The sequence below is a fragment of the Gallinula chloropus genome (genome assembly GCF_964237585.1).
Source record: "Gallinula chloropus genome assembly, chromosome: 1".
Classification (NCBI taxonomy): Eukaryota; Metazoa; Chordata; class Aves; order Gruiformes; family Rallidae; genus Gallinula; species Gallinula chloropus.
Genome location: NC_140085.1, coordinates 66,939,611 through 66,963,050, shown reverse-complemented (window position 1 = coordinate 66,963,050; position 23,440 = coordinate 66,939,611). Strand labels below are relative to the sequence as shown.

The 23,440-nt window shown below is 47.6% G+C and overlaps 2 protein-coding genes across 2 annotated transcripts in view; both read right to left on the bottom strand.

Moving 5' to 3' along the window:
- Positions 1-1,059: 1,059 nt before the first annotated feature.
- LOC311205151 (C-type lectin domain family 2 member B-like) overlaps positions 1,060-23,440 on the bottom strand; it is a 39,983-nt gene continuing 17,602 nt past the window's right edge. Inside the window, exons 6-8 of the mRNA XM_084279455.1 lie at positions 2,644-2,828; positions 1,920-2,023; positions 1,060-1,457 (exon numbers count right to left, since the gene is read on the bottom strand). Of these exons, the coding sequence (XP_084135581.1) occupies positions 1,352-1,457; positions 1,920-2,023; positions 2,644-2,828 (395 nt within the window). The 3' untranslated portion in view covers positions 1,060-1,351. The remainder of the gene's footprint in view (positions 1,458-1,919; positions 2,024-2,643; positions 2,829-23,440) is intronic.
- Positions 17,873-22,325, bottom strand: LOC311204939 (C-type lectin domain family 2 member L-like; the record flags this gene model as incomplete). The annotated part of the gene is made up of 4 exons (XM_084279206.1): positions 17,873-17,978; positions 18,456-18,559; positions 21,153-21,328; positions 22,298-22,325. 4 exons carry the CDS (start codon positions 22,323-22,325, stop codon positions 17,873-17,875), a joined length of 414 nt encoding a protein of 137 aa, XP_084135332.1.

Below are 23,440 nucleotides of genomic sequence, written 5' to 3'. Positions count from 1 at the left end.
TGAGACAAGTGGTAGAGAAATGTAGAAGCCTCTGCTGATATCCCTTCAGGAACCAGCCAACTGAAGGCTCCTACAGAAATTCCAGCAGCTCTCATGTCTCTGCCTGCCACACCTGTCTGCTTTAAACATGTTTTTCCCCTGATCAGTAAATACCACACTCTCTTTCCAGCAGCAGGAGGGCTTTTGCACAGAAAAAAACACTGCTTCCATGGGATACAAATACCCCCAACCCTGAATGTGGCCTTTTCCTTGGACTACTGCACACCAGAGGTGCATATAATGCAACTGGCCAGGAATAAACCTGCTGTGTTGAGGTAGGAGACTCCTAAAGCTTTTTTTGAACAAGCTGAAATCTTCACATGAACAAACTTGGTCAACATTAACATGAAAGCCAAAACAAAGATCAAGTGGACTAGGAAAGGCTCTGCCAGTTGGCAGGAGCCCATTCCTTTGAGAAGTACTGAATTTCCCAGTACTCCAACCATCAGAAACATTGATGAGAGTGATGGCTCCTGGCTGGCCATGAGGCAAACTGAGTACATTACTTAAAACAACAATAGTGTAACAGAGAAACACTGTATTAATTGGTCAGGGCAGAAAAGAAAGGAGCTAAGAGTGACAAATGGGGGCTGAAGCTGAGGTCAGAGGACTGGCAGACAGGGTGTTGCAGTTCTGCGTAGCTGGATTTTAATGGAGAAGGCGGTTGCTGCCGAGATGGCTGCTGCAAGAAGCAGCCAGGAGCTCTCTGCAGTCCCCAGAGAGTAAACATCGGCCTATTCCAGCCCGGAGTTGCTGCTGACCAAGGCTGAGCCAATTTGCGATGGTCACAGCACGTCTGGGAATCATTTTTAGGAAAAAAAAAACCCACAGGCACCCACTCCCATGGGTGGTACCCCCCAGTGCAGCAGGGGGAGGGGGGGGTGTGTGGAATTCCCACCCCAACTAAGAAGGAAAACAACTCGAGAGAAACGGACTGAAAACCCCCAGACTGGCAGACAGGGAAATGTACTGAAATAGTCAGTGTAATTTCATCAAAGAGCATAAAACACTGTTGGGGAAAGCAAAGATCCCTGATTTCACTCTTTCTGTAGTAGTGTTGGCTGGCTGGTGTTTCTGGCCTCTGTGTATCCCCAAGTCCATGTGCTGAGAGGAGGGAAGAAGATCCTTCTTTATCAGAAGACTAGCAGGGATCTCATCGAACTTTGTCAGCATCAGTGGCAGACACCTTTGTAAGAAGAACACATTTCTCTTCTTCCCTAGGACACTTGCAGAGATAGGACATCTGTCCAAAGTGGCTTTATAATGCATATGTCTCAACTGCCCCTATCAAATTAAGATCCAAGTCATCCCTTCAGGGAAGGTGGATACAGATCCAACGCCTGGCCCAAGTGCACGCTGATGTAGAAACAGTGAAGGCACCCAAGTAGGCACAGTCAGCGTGACCCTGTATTGGGAACCTGACAAAGTACAGGAAGAAAACAGGGATTAATAAATAACTTCTACTAGTGGCCCAAATATTTTAGCTTGCTGTAAAACAAAGCTTTTGCTGGAGCAGTTCCCAGTTGACTTTGGCTCCTTCAGATACGACAGTTGCAGCTGCTAAGAGCAAGGGAGTGATCAATGGTGTTAGAAAAGCCTGTTGAGCTCATGAGTGTTACATGCACTATGTAATGAAAACTATGTATAAATTAAGGTAAATACATGATATATCAGCATTGTTATCTTCATGTGCTGAGAGTCAGGACCTTCTCTACATAGATGGTAATGGAGTCAAATCAGTAACAACTGCAAAGGGTAAATTTTCAAAGTCTTATTTTTAAATCGCTGGGAAGAAAAAGAATCCTTCTAGAAGTAACATTGTGCTGTAACCCCCAATTGCACAGTTGCTTAAGTAGGTCAGAAAATCACAAGGCACTTACAGGTTCACATTCAAGGCAGTGCCATTCTCCCAGTAGAAGCTTCCACCTCTCCTCCGCAATCCAATCCAGCAGTCATCTATTTTCAAAAGCTTGGCTAAAGAATGCTAAAAGAGAGGAAAAAAAGCATGTTTGTCAACATGAGGTCTCAAAATGATAAGCAAATTCCTCTTGTGACTTTTAAGGAAGACTAGTTTATCATTCTGTTATCTACAACATTGTCACCAATGGGCTGTGTCTGTCTGTATGTTTAATCATCTCTAGTGTGCAGCTGGGTCTACATAGGCTGGTACATGCAGGTGTTTCCTGAATTTCAGACTGGCATATGGGAGCTCCTCCCCTGCCCAATTATTATTTAAGTATTTCAAATTTCATGAATTCATAGAACAGTTTGAGTTGGAAGGGACCTCAAAGCCCATCCTGTTCCAACCACCTTCCCATGCAACCTTGATAGATGCCTTCAATATGAGTATTTATAACTGTGGCCAGTGCCAAACTCAGCTCAGATAAGCCTCTGGGACTTTTTAAAACACCAACTTTGAAAACTGAAGTTTGAGGTTTGCAAGGAGAGGAGGCATGCAGCTTTCTGCAAGCCCTGACTCCTCTCAGTCTTCACATCAATGTTAAAGCCATTCAGCTTAAGATGCTGGAAGAACACACTGGTTCATGGAGAAGCTCCCTAGAAGTGAGATGGGGTGAATCCAGGATGCCCCTTTTGTTCCCTTACCAGTTCCTGATGATTTTCAATCGCCAGAAGGGAAGCATTGTGCTGAAAGCAGAACCTCTGACTGGAGCTCCAGTCATCTTCAACCTCTGAGAGGTAGTAGCATTTGCCCTGGAAATGCAGCCAACCTGATGGACAGGGTTCCAGGGAAGGACAGACAGGAACATCTTTGGCTGAAGAAGGTCTTGCTGTGAAAAGACAAAAAAGTGTATTCTTACCAAATGGAAAAATGTTCCTGGAGCTCTTTTAGCTTGCCTTCTCCCTGCATCATCTAAAATCATCACAGTCTAATCATGGCATTATTACTGCTGCACAGCAACTACTGTAAACTCCTTATATACTCTGGCTGCTGCACGCTTGTGGCTGCTGACACACCTTTACAGTGGTGAACAGAGGGTGTTGGTAGATGGAGCTGAGAGGGTGATGATAACGTATCCTCCAAGGAATCTTGTACATCTTCAATGTTTCTGACAACTATAGTTTTTGCAAGCACTGCTCCCTTGCAGCTGAATTAATAGCTTGCTTTATTATACTGACATTTTTTTGAAGGAGAACAGATGGGTTGCAAAGAAAAATCTTCCATTTGCTAATCCTAGTTCAAGAAAACAATTAAGACAATCTAAAACTCTGTTAATTTCTATTGCAAACTACATTTTCTTTATAAATGATTTAAACACTTACCAAGCAGAATACACACAATCAAAGTAACAGCAGCAAGGACTCCAGCAACAGCTCGCCAAAACCAGATATTTGAGCACAGACCTGAAAAAAAACCCACCTGATGAATTTTTACAAAAATCCATCCCACAAACCAAACACAACCAGCTGTCAGGGGAGTGGAGTCCAGGACTTGGGAAGCTCTTCCCCCTGTCCCCAAAAAAGTCACTCTCTGGGGGAGAGCAGGCCAGCAACAGAGCTGAAGAAGACCAGGAAGTGTGTGACATGCAGCTTGGCATCACAACACTCTGTAGCGACCAACAACTCTGACTTACTCTGAAATTTACTTACATCATTCAGAACTTCACCCAATAGCCAGGTAGCTCCCTGTGCTCCAGCGGGATGGAAAAAGGAATGAGCATGGAACAAACGAGGGTGAAGGCACCAAGGCCGAGGTTGACCTGATGCCCACACGTGGCACGGGTAAGAGAAGACAACCCACCAACTCCAGAGCCCAGAACTGCTCCTGAGCAATGTCCAGCTTTGTCCCACAGCGACAGCTTTCCAGAGCCACCTTCGCTCCGCACCTGCCTTCCAGAAGCCAGCGGTGAGCTGGTTCGGAGGTGGGTGGGCTCCCGGGACACCGCCGGGCCGCTGCCGCCGCGCCCAGACCCGCCGCTCCGTTCCCGGCCGGCCGGTCAGACGGCGTCCCGGTCCTGGGGCCACCCAGCGACTGCCCCAGCCACTGACTCAGCGCCGGCTCTCGGTCCCTGTCCGGCGGGGTCTCCTGGCTCCCCACCCGGCTGCGGCCACGGCAGCCCCGCTACGTCTCCCCCCGGGCCCTCTCCTTTCGCCCCTTCACCTTCGCGGGTCCTCATCCTGCGCTCCAGGCGATGCATGGCTCGGGGCTCCGGGGCGGCGCCTCTGCCAGGAGGGAAGATCACGAGAAGCAGGACACGGAGAGGGGAGAGAGGCGGCGGTGTCTGGCGGGTGGGATGCGCTTCTCACGGCTTCTGGGTGCGTCCTTCTGGGTGCGTCCTTCTCAGCAAACTACTCTGTGATGGCAAAGGGAAACGGTTTCAGAACTTGCCTTGCCCCAGATCTCTCCCTGATTCTCCAACAACAGCAAATGTCGGGACCTCCGGCAAGCCCGCAGCTCGCTCTGCACAGGTCACTCCCGCGGGCATCTCTGGAGGCGGCTGGGGTGCTGAGGAGACAACCCAGGGCCAGCAAAGGCATTCCTGAGGAGGTGGGAAATGCTGTAAAACCCATGGTATGGACAAATAGAGTTGGGGGTAGATCCAGAAGAAGCAGAACTAGTAAGAATTATCCTTAAATATGGAACAAAACCAAAAAGATAAATTCCCAAAGTAAAATAGCTACACTGGAAAGGCAGCATTTGCTTACCTTTAAGTTGCAAACATTTCTGTTACAGAACATGCAAGTAGTCAGAGAAGTAAAAAAAATACAGGAAATACCCATTGTTCCATCTTTTAGACAATGAAATGAAAGAAAAAATGGAAGGGGAAAGGTAGCAGAAGTAAGGGAGAGTGGCTTGTGGGACATCAGTCATCACTAGTGAGTCATTTTGAACATTAACAAAGTTAGTCTCCTTTAGAAAGTAATTAACAGAAGTATTAGCAGATTGTATTTCAGAGAATATCAGTTGGAAGGGACCTTAAAGATCACCTAGTTCCAACCCCCTACCATGGGCAGGCAACACCCTCCACTACACCAGGTTGCCCAAACTCCATCCAACCTGGCTTTCAACACTGCCAGGGAGGGGGCAGCCACAGCTTCTCTGGGCAACCTGTGCCAAGGACTCACTACTCCCATTAGCAATTTCTTCCCAGTTTGCAATGTAAATCTACCATCTTTCAGTTTAAGAGCACTACCCCTTGTCCTATCACTACATGCCCTTGTAAAAATCCCTCTCCAGCTTTCAAGTGTAAAGCTTTTTATCTGTGGATGTACAGATAAAGAGAGGTCACTGCTCCAGGGGTTTGCAACAATCTGCATCAAACACAGCAAAGAATGACAGCAGGCAACAGAAACTGCATTTGCCATGGGTTAATATTATACTGCTCCCTGCAACGATCTGTCTTTCGTTAGACTCAGTAAGCTAAAGAATGAGTATTTGCTGTTAGAACGGACTCATTCTATGAGCTATGAACTGGATTGAATGAACAGATTAACATAAATAATGTTTATAGCTGCACACTCTTCTCTGGGTGACTTTAAAATTTATGTTACTGAAAGTAGGACTGAAGAAAAACTGTGAGGAAAACATCAGGAATTGGAGCGAGCGCAGAAGGGTCCAGTGACTATCCCTCTCCAGGCCGTGTTCAGCCTCACTTGGGAAATTGCCCAAAATATTTGCAAGCAGACAAAACTTCTTTCAGCTACAAAGTTGTGAAGTGGAAAGCTCTGCCTTATGTGATGTGATGCTCCCCTCCTGCCCCGTATCACATTATGCCCATCTTCCCTGTCCCTTTCCCTCTATCACAGTCCTCATTACCCATCACACCCATCTCTGGGAAAGAGTGTATGTGGAACTTAGATACCTGACGCCCACCTTCTCCATTCAGTGAGCATCAGAGATGTTGCACAAGCTCTGTATTTTCTATTTGTTTCTTCATTTCTCCATTCACCCTGCCCTCATCCCTGCAGATACAGGCAATAACTGAAGGAGCTTTGGGATTTCTACTATTTCCATTTGCTTAGGAACACCAGAGGAAGCACTCATTAAACATAGTATCTTTCTTTGTTTTCCAGCTGTAGATGCAGTCTGAAAATGACCAGAAGCTTGAGATCACCTGCATGGGAAAAGCACCTCTTGAGAACACAGAGTTCCCTAAAGTCAACCAAGATGACAGACAAGAAATGTCAGCTAGTTCATGGATGTGGAGGACAAGTAGATGCTACACAGAGCGGCTCTTCAAGTCAAAATGTAAGGTTATTATTTTTCCCTTTGGTAAAGCACCTTCCTGCAGGGAATCTGAAGAACAGCTCCAAATCCAGGTGGTCCCCTGGCTTGGATTAGGCAAAACTTTTGAGTTTCCTTCTAGGCAAAGCGGTAGTCATGACAAAGAAGATAACTGTTGTGTTGGATGCAAGTGTGAGCTGTTTATATTTGATCCTGTAGTGTGAGAAGAAGCCTGTTTCCATGTGGTAGCTTACCTGTATGAACTACTCTTGTGTAAGATGTAGGAAGTGAAGCCAGGCCTCATGAGAGAAAACAGGCTGTGCCTTTGCAGCAGATCAGCTGGCACATCTGCATTAATCTCTGTGCGTGAAGGACAATTTGTGACAGAGAGACAAAGTTGATTCCCCTCCTGTTTGTATGCTCCCTTCAGGCATGCAGGTCCATTTGAGTGCCTGGACACTGGTTGGGTGGTACAGGAATGGGTGTTTGCTCCTGCAGCCAGCGTGCCACGCTGCCTCACCGTGCTGAAAGGGCTGGGAGTTTGGCTCTGGCCACGGAGAAGTTTCTGCTGCCCCTTCCTGGCCACAGGAGGGACAAAGCCTCTCCCGCACCCTTGGCTGTCTGTGCTGTAGCAGTGAGCAACAGCTGGGCACCAGGCAGCGGCCGCTCGCTATCAGTGCGGGATGTTTCCCAAAGGCAGGTGCTGGAATAAAGCCTTTCAAAGCAGGGAGTCACAGAACGTTGGGAGTTGGAATGGACCTCGAAAGACCATCTAGTCCAACCCCTCTGCCAGAGCAGGGTCACCTGGACTGAATCGCACAGGAACTCATCCAGGAGGGTTCTGAATGTCTCCAGACAAGGAGACTCCACAGCCTCTCTGGGCAACCTGAAGAAGTACGTCATGTCGGCAATTTTTTGTTGAGCCTCAAGAAATACCTCCATTTCTGAGAGCTCATTTAGCCGAGGAAACCTGATCTCACTGTTCTGCGCAGGGCTTTTTCCCCTCTGGACGAAAGACCAGCGGCTCTGCCTGCTCTAAGCTACGAGGCAACCGCCAGGGAACCACCGAAATCCAGGCTGCCGCCTCCCTCCACACAAGCCGCTTCCCTCCGCTTTAGTCCTGCTCTGCAGCCCGACCTTCCCTTCGGCTCCGGCGAGGGCCGCATGCGGGACCCCGGCCCGAGCCAGCACCCCAGCAGCACCCTACCTGCTCTCGGCGCTGCGGCCGGAGCGTCTCTCGATGCTGAGCGCCGCTGCCGCCGGCCCCCGAGCACGAAACGAGCCGCCCCGGCCCCTCCGGCTGCAGGCGCGGCCTCTCGCTCCTTCCCTCTGCTGCGGTTCTCCTCCGATCCGCTGCGGGGCCGGCTGGGGATGGGTCTGTCGCGGTCCGCCCGTCCGTGGTGCTGGCCGGGTCGGTGCCGAAGGGACAGAGGCTGCTCGAGACAGCGGCAACGGCCGGGAGACGCAAAGCAGAGACGGGACGCGCAACGCAGGGACGGGTTAGTCAGGCGGGACGGGGCCGGACGGGACGGCGCGGGTCGTGGTTCTCATCAGCGCCTGAGTGAGGTGGGGTGAGGTGAGTTGAGGTGAGGAGAGGAGGGCGAGGGGGCGGGGAGGGGGAAGGGGCGTGGAAGGGAAGGGGAGGGAAGGAGAGGGAAGGAGCAGGGGAGGGGAACTGCAAGGGCAAGGGCAAGGGGAGTATTTCTGTTGTGCAATGTGAATTGGGATACATGTGAGTTGGAGCGACCCCCGTGCACCCAGCACTGCCATGAGGAATGCCTGCTGAATGAAACTCCCAAATTGGCTCTTCGAGAGTTTCATAACCAACTATTCCAGTAACACTTTTTGAAGACTCAGAGGAGACACTGCTTCTGGACATTGAGGCATCCAAGGGATCGCAGGACCTCCAGCCAGCACTGAGGGATTCTCAGGAAGAATCTGCAATGCCCAGACTGAAGAGATTCAAGTAAGACCCCATGTCAGTTTTAAGATGTTCTTTTAATATTGGTGTGCTGGCCATGCACCATGGGAAGGGGAGGGAAAGGGAAGGGCAAGGGGAGTGGGAGGGGAGAAGAATAAACAGGGGAGCCAGCGGACTGGCTGCCACGGGGTACTGTCCTGCATCCCCAGGGCGGCACTGTCGGCACTGAGCACCCGGGCACCTGCGAGCGTTTCGGTGGGGTTTGGGAATTGAAAAGCTGTGAACAAAATCTGCTCTAGTTTTAGAAGTACTGAAGTTTCACAGCACAGAGTCTCCTCAGGGGTAGCTGGAAGTGTTTAGAAAATTTTCATGAAGTTAATGTATCTCTGCATGTTTCTTAACTCGAGTCTTCAGTTCCTCACATGGACTTTATTACCCGGTGAGCATCTATGTTTCTTTCTTTCCTTAGACATGTGTTCACACCTCTCTCTGGAGAAGAATTGCAGGAGTTTCCATTACCATTACTGTGATTTTACTCCTGATGATGATTATCTTAAGTGAGTGCACTTACTTTATTTACTTTAAACAAACCTCAGCTCTGGAGAGAGAAGTTCAGTATTTCTCTCTCTCTCATGTTTGCTGTCTTGTCATTGCTAAGGGGTTTTCAGGGACATTTCCAGCTCTCACACACTGTCATGGCTGCTGTTACACAAAGGTTCAAATCCAGGAACTGAAAGTAGATTGTCTTACAGCTGGTCCTTAGGCAGTCGTTCCTTGTACCATTCAGCTTACTTCATTCTTACTTAATTCTTCTCTTCCATTCCATTTTGCCATGCTGCAGTACAGCAAAATCCCACAGGAAATGTATCCTGCAGGATTTCATTGCACTGCAGCCTGGCAACACGGAGTGGCAAAGCCGTAGGCAGGTTATGGAGGCAGCACTGACTTGTCTCTGGCTTGTAGTGTTATGTTACCAGCTAAGTACAGTGAACCACATCCTGTTTAGGGTCAAATTTCAGCAGTTTCACAGTAGATAACTAGTGTCTTAGCACTTTTTGTGCTAGATGGTCCCTGTACCTTATTGCCCATGTAGTCTTTGGTGTAGCTGGAGATTTGCCCTTGCACATGCCAAAGTCTGCTGGCACATACCCAGCGTGTCAGTGTGTAATCAGGAATTACTGAACATGCCATCGCTGGTATAACGGGAAAAAGCTAAGACAGAGCACAGTCCTTCCCTTGTATTACACTCACCGGCAAGCCTGCAGTTCGCTCTGCACAGGTCACTCCCGCGGGCATCTCTGGAGGCAGCTGGGGTGCTGAGGAGACCCCATGGGAAAGGAAAATGTTTGTTTTGTAGGTAAAAAATGCCTCCTGTAAAATGAGCAAACAGCTCGGCTTGTGTGCAATGCTCCCACTGTGCTGCCCCCCAAAGCCTCCTGCCCTCAGCTCGCCTCTGTACCACAGGAATCCTGCCAGTAAGTAGGGAAGAAAATACTGTGAGATTTGCTTTTTGCTTGCTACTCCTGAAGTTTGTTCTTCATTAGTTGTCTGTTCATCTCTACAGCAAGACATTTCTTCATTAATAGCAGTAATATTTTACCATTCCAGCGCCTGTTACTCTGTAGAGGTGATACATTTCCAGGGTGATGCTGAGAGGTTCCTACAATTCCCAGAATAAAACTGTTAGGCTGGAAAGGCAGCACTGGCTTATCTTGAGGTTTCCAAGATTTCTGGTGTGCAATGTGCATTGGGATGCACCTTGAGTTGGAGCGGCCCCCGTGCACCCAGCACTGCCATGAGGAATGCCTGCTGAATGAAACTCCCAAATTGGCATCACAGGACTTCCAGCCAGCACTGAGGGGCTCTCAGGGAAAACCTGCAATGCCCAAACTGAAGAGATCCAAGTAAGACCCCATGTCATTTTTAAGATGTTCTTTTAATATTGGTGTGCTGGCCATGCACCCGTCAGATGAAGAGGAAGCTGCAGAGGGTTGAGCTGTAGACAGAAATCAGGAGGGGTTTGATTCCTGAGTTATTCTCTCAGACAAAAGGCTGGAAAACACCTGGGTGGAAAAGGGATTCAAGCCCCCAACTTGGTGATAAAGGGGTTAGAGTCCCCAGCTTGGTTAATTGTCTTAATCAGTCTCTGAATTCTGGTTTGGTTATCAGAACTACAAATTTCAGGTTTTGTGTGTGCAGATGAGAGAGTTTGGTTTGGGGTTTTTTATTTATACATAATATGGGTGGGGGATTATCTAGGGGATGCATCTGGAAAATGTCACCTTTGAGTTGTATCTTAATACACTGGGCACATATTGCCAGACCCCTGAGTGGGGGGAAAACTTACATTAATTACTGTAAACAATGATGGTTGTTACATAAACTGGCTAATGAGGAAAATCAGGGTACTTCTTGTAAAAAGGAAGGGTACTGCCCAGGCGGGTGGTGGAGTCTCCTTCACTGGAGATATTCCAAACCCGTCTGGATGCCTATTTGAGTGATAAGTCCTAGGGAGATGCTTTGGCAGGGGGGTTGGACCCGATGATCTCTCGAGGTCCCTTCCAACCCCTACAATTCTATGATTCTATGAGTGTCCCCTCCAAAAACAGAGTGCCTCCCTGAACCCTTTACTTACAGTAGGAGAGAACTGAAGGCGACGGGGAAATGCCCCTGGGCAGAGCGCCTGGTTGCAGCAGCGCTGGGGAAGTGGAAAAGAGATTTTCTTAAGGATACTGGAGCAACTTACTCTGTATTAGATGTCAGGGGAAATGGCACACAACAGTGTGCCTTTTTCACCCTGTACATTTGAAGCTTGGAAAACATTGGGAATTCACCAGCTTTTACATATGCCTGACGGGACCTGTAGAGGAAGAGAAGTTCACTTATTAACCCCTGAATCTAAAGCTGTCAAGCCAAGAGTTTTCATGTTGCAGAAACAGCCTCCTGAGGAGGTGGAAAATGCTGTAACACCCATGGTATGCACATGTAGAGTTGGGGGCAGATCCAGAAGAAGCAGAACTAGTAAGAATTATCCTTAAACATGGAACAAAACTGGCAAGATAAGTTGCCAAAGACAACTTGTTAGGCTGGAAAGGCAGCATTTGCTTACCTTTAAGTTGCAAATGTTTCTGTTATATAACATGCAAGTGGTCAGAGAAGTAAAAATCATACATAAATATCCAAGTTTCCATGTGTTAGACAATGAAATGAAAGAAAAAGAGGAAGGGGAAAGGTAGCAGAAGTAAGGGTGAGTGGCCTGTGGGACATCAGGCCTCACTAACAAGTAATTTTGAAAATTAACAAAGTTAGACTCCTTTAGAAAGTAATTGACAGAAGTATTAGCAGATTGTAAGCGGTGCGGAGGGGGCAACAGGGCGTGACCATGCACGAGCCCCGCGTGGGGCCTGGGGGACCTGCCACCCCCCACACACCGGGTGGCTGCCCTCCGCCTGCGCCTGCAGCACGGAGTCACCTCAGGGGCAGCTGGAAGTGTGTGGAAAGAATTGCACAGTCACTATTCCTGTGATCTCACTCCTAATGTCCATCACCTTAAGTGAGTGCATTTACTTGCTGTACTTGTGTCCTGGTTCTGGCCAGGCCAGAGTCAGCCTCCCCAAGCAGCCAGCACAGGGGAGCTGAGTCAGCCTGGGCTCTTTCCACACCACCTGCCATCACTCCCCCATAAGAGGGGCTGGCTGGGGAAGGGCAGGGGCTGGTTGCCTCCAGTTCAGCCTGAGTGTGGCTGGGGCATTGGATCAGTTGGCAGATCCTTGCTGCCAGGCAGCACTCTGTAATATTCAGGTCAGTGAGGTACTCTGTGTTAGCACTGGGTGTGAGTGTAACTGGCCATTATTGTGCTACATTCAGTGTGATTTTTGTCAGTGAACTGTCCTTATCCCAACCCGTGGAGGCTCTGTCTGTCTCTCCTGTGGGAATGAGCAAGCAGCATGTGGTGCTCAGCCACTGCCTGGGGCTGAACCACCTCAGTCCTTTTTGTTGCCCCATGTTGGACACCAAAAGGGACTGAGGTGGTCTGGCCCTGGCTAGAGGTCAAATGCCCACCAAAGCTGCTCTATCACTCCCCCTTTCAGCCAGAAAGGGGAGAGAATCTATGTTGAGAGTCTTAGGGTTTGAGATAAGGACAGAGAGGGATCACTCAGCAACTAGTGTCATGATTCTACAGGGAATAAAGAAAACTAACTTACTACAACTACACACCCAGTGAACCAGAGTTGGGTAATGAGAAGTGCAGCCAGGTCTTAAAGCACCTCCCCCCCACCCCTCCCTTCTTAGCAGACTTCATTCATCATTTTATTCCCTTCTTCCACATCTTCCCTCCCCCACATGGTGTTGGGAGGGGCAGGGAAATTGGGGAATGGGGTTTTGGTCAGTTCCTCACTAGCTACTTTGCTTCTCCAGATCTTAACACCTCCACGTGCTCCCACCCAGGAGACACAGTCCTCCACGAACTTCTCCAGTGAGAGCCCTTTCTATCGGGGAGTCATCTCCTCACCACTTGCCGCAGCGTGGCTCCCTTCCATGGGGTGCTGAGCTTTGGGCCCAGACTGCTCCAGCCTGGTCCCCCCCACAGTCACAAGTCCCCTGGCAAACCAGCTGTGGCATAGGTCGGCCTCTCCACAGGCCGTAGATGGTCTCTGCTCCCCATCATTATCCAAGGGCTATGAGGGGACACCCACTCTACCATGGTCTTCTCCATGGGCTGGAGGGGAATCTCTCTCTCCAGCACCTGCAGCACCTCATTCTTCCCCCCCACCTCCTCCTTCCCTGGTCTTGGTGTCTGCACAGCTTCTTACATCTTCCCACTCCATTCTCTGGTGTCAAAATGTGTCTGCCTGAGGTTTTCTCTCTCCTAAATGTGATTCCCAGAGGTGCTGTGACCATTGCCAATTGGCTCGGCCTTGGTCAGCAGCAACTCTGGCCTTGAATTGGACGATGTTTAGTCTCTGAGGCCTACAGAGAGCTTCTATCTCCTTCTTGCAGCAGCCATCTCTGCAGCCCCCCCTTCTCCATTAGCAGAGGGGTGGCCATCAGGGACAGGGAGGTGATTGTCCCTCTCCACTCTGCCCTCGTGAGGCCCCATCTGGAGTGCTGTGTCCAGCTCTGGGGCCTCAAATACAAGAAAGATGTAGAACTGTTGGAGAGGTTTCAGAGGAGCCACGAAGATGGTCAGGGGGCTGGAGCACCTGCCCTATGAAAAGAGGCTGAAGGAGCTGGGCTTGTTCAGCCTGGAGAAGAGAAGGCTGCGGGGGGACCTCATTGCAGCCTTCCAGTACCTGAAGGGAGCAGAGAAACAGGAGGGGTGATCCTTGTGGTCCTTTCCAACCCAGACCATTCTATGATTTTAAATACATAATGACAAGTAAGTAACATTCTCTTCATTTCTTAGTTTGAACAAAAGAATGAATCGATAAAGACTTTCTTTTATTCACCCTGCAAACAGGAAACTCCTTGTGGGGCCTCAGACCTCCCAGAGTTCGGGTTTAGACAATCCCAGCTGAGTTTCAGATTGGGAATATGAGAGACAGGAAAACAGAATGACCTCACCCACCACACAATCCTTGTCAGGACTGGAAGTGTGAAAACTGGGAAGCTGGGTGCGGGTTTAGGTGTGTGACCTGGATTTGATAGAGACACAAGGTAACTGATATCCAAGGAATTATGTGAGGTAAGAGTCAAGGCAACCTGTGCTGTGTCAGGCTCTTGTGTTCCCACTCAACGTACGTCCTTGTACCGAAACACCGTTCTCCTGGTGACACAGTGACCCCCTGTACTAACTGACCCTTTTGGGATGAGATATGGTATTTTTAGTGACGTGTGGGTGTTTTTAATGACGAGGTGGGGAAGGGTCAGTAACACTCGGCCTGACTGCCAACTACATAGCTGGGACCTCACTGGCCATTAGTAATGGATCCAGGGTTTCCTTTAGTGTCTAATCTAATCAAATCTAGCAGTAAAACATCAGTCACTTGGAGGGTGCATGGGGGAAGTCCACCATTGCACATTCTGTGTTGCAGTTCATATCTGTTTGTACAAAAAGCTCTAAACTCATAATCACTGAAACCCTCTCACAGCCATATGCCGTTTTACTCTGGGATTTGCCTAGAACTTTCCAATGTCTCGAATACAAATAAAAGACTTCTGGATTGGGCTGTGCAGGAATGGAAACAAGTACTTCTGGTTGAATGGAGAGCCATTTGAGACAAGCTTGTGAGTTTTCTTTTCAATATACTCTGCAGCAAGACAGTCTAGGCTTTTTTTTTCTCCAAGTAGAACAGTTATCCTGTTACACATGCCACTGGAAATAAACTGACATATCTTTGCAAATGAGGGTTGTCATATGGCTGTAAAAATGCTAATGCTATGCTAATAAAACCAGTCATGTCCCCAGAGAAGTGGGGAAGGGGCATCATTGCCTGTCTTTTCATGTGGTTGCAGAGCAGCTTTTAGATTACACCTGGAGTAACTCATTTCTGTACCACCCCGCTATAAGAGATGGGTAACATTTGCCTTATTAAGAAGTACCAAAGTTAGACATCTTTAGTTGCTTGAATTAGCTGGCCTCATTGGGCTTGTGGGTTTCAGCACTCAGCCACTGTAGACAGGGCCTCCTAACACTAAGTGAGGTGCCCAGGACCTCCATGGAAGGTCACTGGCCCAAGGGATTGAGTCCTGGAAGGCATCCCTTTTGCCCCCTCTGCATCCCAGAGATCGGCTTTCTTTGCAGCCACATCCTGGGTAGTCTGCAGAGGCTCAGTGAAATTGGTAGGAACAGGTGGCCAGGCCCCAGTCTGAACTGGAAGAGAACCACTGCCATGGGTCCTGCTGGGACCCTCTCTCTCTGAACGCTGGAGAATGGTGCCTTTTGTGCTCACAAAACATTGTAGACTGTGAAGTACAATCACATGAGGTACATCTCTGTGGGGATCAGGGCTGCTAGCCTCAGTAGAAGGTACATCAGAGCATCACCATGCACGTGAATACGGATCCTCCCAATGAGAACAGTGGCTCACTTGAAATCATTCTCTACTTTGTTCTCCATGGTCTTCAATAGCTCTCCTAAGTTCTGCTCTAATTTTTCCCTTGGCTTGTTAGGTTTCCCATCAATACATCCAGTGACAGAGACTGTGTCCATATGGATCCAACCTTCACCTCTACCAGAAGGTGCTCCTCCCTCAGGCACTCGCTTGGCACCATTGGGTTGTTTAATGCCAAGATAAGATCTTAATAGCCCCTGGCTGTGCAAATACAGAGGCTTTCTCCATGAGAAGAACACTGGAAATCCTTGCTGGAGGAGGACCACAGAGGCAAGAGGTGCTGTTCAGAGAATCCTATCCAAACTTCTCCAGGAAAAGCCATACAGGGAGGAACTGCACAAGAAAGTTGTAATTGGTTAAGAAGTGTCAGTGCCAAGAGGAAACACTGACACAGCAGCTCTGGCAAAGGAAAAATGTTGCTTCTTGGTAATACAGTCTCATTCTTGAAACTGTTGAAGGACCTGACAATGGAAACTTTCCTTGAGAACTCTTCACAAATGCAAAACCAATTTCTTCAGGGCAGCTTGTCAAGCCCTGGCACAGCGTTCAAGGCCAGGCTGGATGAGGCTCTGGGCACCCTGGTCTAGTGGAGGGTGTAAACCAAGAAGGCAGATAATGGGTACATCTTCTAGCAAATGGCACTGGTGTTACAGGTCATGTAGGGGGCGGGTCTCATGGGGTCTCACGAGAGCAGAGTGGCAGGATCAACTCCACAGTTGCTGGCCCCACTGTTCTTGATGCAGCCCAGGACATGGTTGGCCTTCTGAGGTGCTAGTGTACACTGCTGACTCATGTTGAGCATGTCATTAAGCTGCACTCCAAAGCTTTCTCCTCCTGAGGCTGTTCTCAAGCCATTCCCTGTCCAGCCTGTATTAGTTCTTGGGATTGTGCCGGCCCCAGTGCAGGACCTTCCACTTGGCCTTGCTGAACTTCATGAGGTTGGCATGGGCCCACCTCTCAAGCCTGTCCAGGTCTCTCTGGATGGCATCCCTTCCCTCTAGGGTGTCAACCTCACCACACAGCTGGTGTCCTGGGCAAACAGCTGAGGGTGCTCTTGATCCCACTGTCCCTGTCACCGGTAAAGACGTTGAACCCTGCCGGTCCCAGTAGTGAACCCTGAGGAACACCACTTGTCACCTGTCTCCATTTGACTGCAACTCTGGCACACATGTACAGTATGTCTTCAGCACCTGAGACTGAATACTTGGTTCAGAAAACCAAGCTGAAGCAGTGTCTGTGTGCCAGTATCACTGACCAGCAAGCCAGTTGCTTGTTCTGCCTGAAAGCCTTTGACCTCAAGTCAGACCTTGTCTTTAACCATAAAAAGTATCCCATCGCTGAAAACTGCCACCATGGGGAAGGCCTCTGGTAAACAGAAAAGAGCTTAGTTCAGCCTAAACAAACACAAACCAAAATCTGTAGCTTTAAACAAGAGGAATTTATTCAAGGCAGTTCTTGGTTTTTGGCTCAGAATCCCAGAGGGAACATCCAAATCAACAAGAGCCCCAAACTGGCTTACATTGTCTCCTGATCTGATCTCAAACAGCCCCTTCCTAGACTCTCAGTAACAGAGCTTTCCACATTGCAAGTCCTCAAGATTCCTTACATTCCCTTTAGTGTTCTCTATATATTGAAATTAATACCTATTGTATTAAAAATAAGTTAAAATACAAATACAGCATTTGAAACAGATAACATGAGTTCTGACTTCATCTGCAACAGTGCAAAGTAGCGATAAGATTAGTGCAATTGGCTGTGGAAGCACTGGAGTATCAAGTTGCTATCACTGGTTCCTGATGCAGGACCAGCGTCCCTACACACATCACGAGGGGCAGGTCAGTGGCACAGCCCGTTACCTTCAGCACCACGTGTATATTGGACATTTTCACAGGAATTTCTTACCAGGCTGCAAGAGCATTTACAGTTGGAATTGATGATCTTCAGGGTCTTTTAAAACTTAAAAAGATTCCATGATTCTATGACTCTGTCCTCATTAGCTGGTGGGATGATACAAGTGGGAGAGAAATGTAGAAACCTCTGCTGATGTCCCTTCAGGAACCAGCCAACTGAAGGCTCCTACAGAAATTCCAGCAGCTCTCATGTCCCTGTCTGCCACACCTGTCTGCTTTAAACAATTTTTCCCCTGATCAGTAAATACCACACTCTCTTTCCAGCAGCAGGAGGGCTTTTGCACAGAAAAAAAAAAAAAAAACCCACTGCTTCCATGGGATACAAATACCCCCAACTCTCAATGTGGCCTTTTACTTGGACTACTGCAGACTAGGAAAGGCTCTGTCAGTAGGCAGGAGCCCATTCCTTCAATAAGTACTGAACTTCCCATGACTTTGGCCATCAGAAATGTTGATGAGAGTGGTGGCTCCTGGCTGGCCATGGTGCAAACTGAGTATGTTACTTTAAACAACAAAAGTGTAACAGAAAACCCACATTAACTGGTCAGCACAGGAAAGAAAGGAGGTATAGTCAGTGTAAACTTCAGCAAAGAGCATAAGGCACTGTTGGGGAAACCAAAGATCCCTGATTTCACTGTTTCTGTAGGTGAGTTGGCTGGCTGGTGTTGCTGGCCTCCGAGTATCCCCAAGTCCCTGTGGCGAAAGGAGGGAAGATCCTTCTTCATCAGAAGACTAGCAGGGATCTGAGTGAGCTTTTTCAGCCTTAGGGAAGGCGGATACAGATCCAACGCCTGGGCAAAGAGCACGCTGACGTAGAAACAGTGGAGGCACCCAAGTAGGCACAGTCAGAGTGACTCTGTATCTGGAACCTGAAGAAATACAGGAAGAAAACAGGGATTACTGAACAATTTCTGCTAGTGGCCCAAGTATTTTAGCTTGCTGTAAAACAAAGCTTTTGCTGGAGCAGTTTCCAGTTGACTTTGGCCCCTTCAGATACGGCAGTTGCAGCTGCTAAGAGCAAGGGAGTGATCAATGGTGTTAGAAAAGCCTGTTGAGCTCATGAGTGTTACATGCACTATGTAATGAAAACTATGTATAAATTAAGGTAGATAGATGATATATCAGCATTGTGATCTTCATGAGCTGAGCTACCAAAAATCCTTCTTGAGTCAGGGACTTCTCTATATTGATGCTGATGGAGTCAGATCAGTAATAAAAAGGGTACATTTTCAGAGTTGCATTTCTACATCGCTGGGAAGAAAAAGAATCCTTCTAGAAGTAATATTGTGCTGTAAACCCCAATTGCACAGTTGCTTAAGTAAGTCAGATAATTATAAGGCACTTACAGGTTCACATTCAAGGCAGTGCCATTCTCCCAGTAGAAGCTTCCACCTCTCTTCCGCAATCCGATCCAGCAGTCATCTATTTGCAAAAGCTTGGCTAAAGAATGCTAAAAGAGAGAGAAAAAAAGCATGTTTGTCACCTTGAGGTCTCAAACCGATAAGCAAATCCCTCTTGTGACTTTTGAGGAAGACTAACTTATCATTCTGTTATCCACAACATTGTCACCAATGGGCTGTGTCTGTCTGTATGTTTCTCAATCTCTAGTGTGCAGCTGGGTCTACATAGGCTGGTACATGCAGGTGTTTCCTGAATTTCAGACTGGCATATGGGAGCTCCTCCCCTTCCCAATTATTATTTAAGTATTTCAAATTTCAAAAACTCATAGAACAGTTTGAGTTGGAAGGGACCACAAAGTCCATCTAGTTCCAACCCCCTACCATGGGCAGGCAACACCCTCCACTACACCAGGTTGCCCAAACTCCATCCAACCTGGCATTCAACACTGCCAGGGAGGGGGCAGCCACAGCTTCTCTGGGCAACCTGTGCCAAGGACTCACTACTCACATTACCAGTTTCTTCCTGATATGCAATGTAAATCTACCCTCTTCCAGTTTAAGAATATTACCCCTTGTCCTATCTCTACATGCCCTTCTAAAAAATCCCTCTCCAGCTTTCAAGTGTAAAACTTTTTCTCTGTGGATGTACAGATAAAGAGAGGTCACTGCTCCAGAAGTTTGCAACAATCTGCATCAAACACAGCAAATAATGACAGCAGGCAACAGAAACTGCATTTGCCATGGGTTAGTATTACACTGCTCCCTGCAATGATCTGTCTTTCATGAGACCCAGTAGGCTAAAGAAAGAGATGAGTATTTGCTGTCAGTACAGACTCTAATGGACATGGAGACAGAGCACACTTGTACTCCTCCAGCTTCCCCCAGCGACCTCAACTCAGTTCAGAAGAAACTGTCTCAGGGTCCCCATACCACCTCTGCAGGTGTTGGTGTGCCTTCTTCTGGTGCAGCTCACGCTGTCTAGTGCTGGGGAGCAGGCAACACATACCACAGAGCACTGATCTGACCCAGGAGGCCAACCTGCACCTTTCCTGTGTTCTCTGTCAGAAGTTGGGTTACAGTCTGCAGGAACAAGGTTCTGAAGCAGCAGCTTAAAGAACACAGGTTTCTCTCTCGCTGATTATCAGCTGAGTATCACAGGCCACAAGTTACCAGTGAAGACTGTGCATGAGTAAGGAAAAGAGGCATTGACACATTTGGTGGAGTTGATCACCCACAAGGCAGCAATGCAGAAGGGGCTTGTGGAGAGGGGACAAGCTGGCAAGTATGGTTGGAGTTACTGGCAAAGACAGGGGCCTGATGATGGGATCAAGTGACAGACCGCGTTCTGGAAGGGACTCCCACGTGCAGTAGAAACTGGGCCCTGCATCCTTCCCATTGCTGAGGTTTCTGTCACTGTACAAAATTCATTAGCACAAGTCAAATTCAGATGTGACAATCTGTGTAATTCACTGTTTCCTCCATTTCACTACCTGCTACACCAGTACTATGTACCAGACAACTGGAAAAGTAACCTTGTGACCTCTACTCAACAATCACAGCAAGAAGAAAGCTCAAACATCAACCTACACACAAAATAATTTCTTCATTAAGCTAGTTTCTTGTTGACAAGAGTCAAAAGACAGCAGGTCTGTAAAAGCCTATGACAGTTTTTGTAGCATGCAGTAGTAACATGAAGAGAAGGCTGTGGGGGGGACCTCATTGCAGCCTTCCAGTACCTGAAGGGAGCAGAGAAACAGGAGGGGAACTAACTTTTTGAAAGGGTAGACAACTGCAGGACAAGGGGAATGGATTAAAGCTGAAGGAGGGAAGGTTTAGATTAAATATTAGAGGGAAGCTCTTTACAGAGAGAGTGGTGAGATGCTGGAACAGGCTGCCCAGAGAGGTGGTGGATGCCCCGTCCCTGGAGGTGTTCAAGGCCAGTTTGGATGTGGCCCTGGGCAACCTTGTGTAGATCCAGGTCTGGAGGTTGGTGTCCCTGCCAGTGGCAGGGGGGTAGGAACTCTGTGATCCTTGGGGTCCCTTCCAACCCAGACCACCTATGATAACACGTCTCTAGCATTCACCAACTCAATACAACTGGACCATAACACAAGCTGCATTAGTTAAAATACAAAGTATTTTAACAAGCTTATGAGAAAATATCCCAGGCAGAGGTATATTCCCACCACAGTTAAAAGCACACATCTCTAAGAGGCACTAAGGCATACCTAGAAACAGGTGCAAGCAGATGTAGATAGCTATTTTCCACACTGCTGAGAAATAGTTTTAAATGCTTGGTTCCTTCTTGAAACCAAAACATCCATTTATTTGTCTGTACTGGATGTTGGACAAATTCAGATCTGGTCTGAAGAGGAGGGCCCATAAGACAGAAAAATAACTGAACTAAAACCAGGCAAAAATTCATAACAAAGAGCTTCTCATTGTCATTCAAGTCAAATCCAGGCACCAAAGCAGCACAGGGCAGCTGCACCTGCTGGAGCTACTCAGTGACAAAGCAGGCACTTCTCTTTGTTTACAAAAATGTAAAGGATAAGGAAGTACTCAAGTGCCAAAAGCAAACAAACAAACAAAAAACACCCTGAAAGAAGTTGTGTTCTGTTTTGTTACTGGGTTTCCCATTACCATTTCTTCCTGGCTTTCAAAGATGGCCAGCAAGGATGCATTCTTAGCACAGAACCTCTGACTAGATGGCCAGTTCTTTTCCTCCTCTGAGATGAAGTAGCATTTCTGTTTGTAACCTATCCACTCGCTGGGGCACTCTACAGGTGGAGATTTCCCAGGCTTCAGTAGTGTTTTATCTACAAAGGAAAAAGAGAGAGCAACATTTCTACCAGGTAAAAATCTCAGCATTCATCAACATAGCTCAACCTAAAATGCAGACTGGTTTTTTTGAAAGCCAATGCCATACTAAATGCCAAAAGACAAACCAAAGGAAGGGCAAGGGTCCTGACCTTCCCTGCCTTTCAGACACTGTCTTCAGCTGAGACACGGGAAAGTTGGGGGCTGGGACCTAATTACTACAATCAGGAGAAAACAAACAGGGTTTGGAAAACACTCCTGAATCTTAGAGACTTAGAGGCATTGACAATTGATCATCTATACTTCACACACACACCTCCCAACCTTATACTGTTAATATATTGCTCAAAACAATTCAAGGAATCAACTGGCTGCAATATCTACAACTGGTGAGATATTTCATGATGACAAGTTGCTTTGATCTTCTATCAGACCTTTAAGAGTTTGATAAATCAATTAAGTGTTGATATGATGCAAATGAAGTTTCCCTGTTAATGTTGTGGCACTTGACTGCTGTGATCCTGGAGACCAGTAGTCAGAGGAAAGACTTCTCAAATAGGAAATGTTCCAAAAGCTTACCCACTACAATGATGACCAGCAACACCACAAATCCAACCAACAGACCTAACAAACAGACTGTGAAAAAGAAGATAATTAGTGGTTTTGTATAGATGAGCAATTAGGTTCACACTGTATTTCAGTATGAAGCAGCAGGATAGCCCTTCATTTAAACTCCAAGTTTGTAAATACAAAGCCCTACTGAGGTCAAGTCAGGCACCCTAAAATGGCAGTTATGCAATTCGACAGGTGGGTAAAGTGGCCAACTATCAACTAATTGTTTTGGGGTTTTTTGATCCATGTTTTTCACAGTTTTTCAGAGATATGTAGATCCCTGAAGAGCAAATTTAAGCCTTCTGGTCCCAAGTTTATCCTCTCCCTCTATGTTTTACAGACCCCCTCAGCAATACCTCTGGAGGCCAAGAACTTGTAGGTCATTGCTAACTCCAATCGAGCTACATCCACGTTTGGAGAACTGCAGAATGTTCTCATGCAATGCAAACGTTACAGGCTGAGTTTCAGGGTATGGCTGCAGTCTTGGGTCAATTGTATTTTCTGTCTGTCACAAATTGTCCTTCACACACAGAGTTTAATGCAGATGTGCCAGCTGATCTGCTGCAAAGGCACAGCCTGTTTTCTCTCACGAGGCCTGGCTTCACTTCCTACATCTTACCCCAGAGTATTTCATATAGATAAGCTACCACATGGAAACAGGCTTCTTCTCACACTACAGGATCAAATATAAACAGCTCACACTTGCATCCAACACAACAGTTATCTTCTTTGTCATGACTACCGCTTTGCCTAGAAGGAAACGCCAAAGATTTGCCTAATCCAAGCCAGGGGACCACCTGGATTTGGAGCTGTTCTTCAGATTCCCTGCAGGAAGGTGCTTTACCAAAGGGAAGAATAATAATCTTACATTTTGACTTGAGGAGCCGCTCTGTGTAGCATCTACCTGTCCTCCACATCCATGAACTAGCTGACATTTCTTGTCTGTCATCTTGGTTGACTTTAGGGAACTCTGTGTTCTCAAGAGGTGCTTTTCCCATGCAGGTGATCTCAAGCTTCTGGTCATTTTCAGACTGCATCTACAGCTGGAAAACAAAGAAAGATACTATGTTTAATGAGTGCTTCCTCTGGTGTTCCTAAGCAAATGGAAATAGTAGAAATCCCAAAGCTCCTTCAGTTATTGCCTGTATCTGCAGGGATGAGGGCAGGGTGAATGGAGAAATGAAGAAACAAATAGAAAATACAGAGCTTGTGCAACTTCTCTGATGCTCACTGAATGGAGAAGGTGGGTGTCACATGGGTTCCACATATACTTTTTCCCAGAGAGGGGGGTGATGGGTAGAGAGGACTGTGATAGAGGGAAAGGGACAGGGCAGACGGGGATAATGTGATAGGTAAGGAATGGGGCAGGAGGGGAGCATCACATCACATAAGACAGAGCTTTCCACTTCACAACTCTGATGCTGAAAGCAGTTTTGTCTACATGTGACAATTTCAGGCAATTTCCCAAGTGAGGCTGAACACGGCCTGGAGAGGGATAG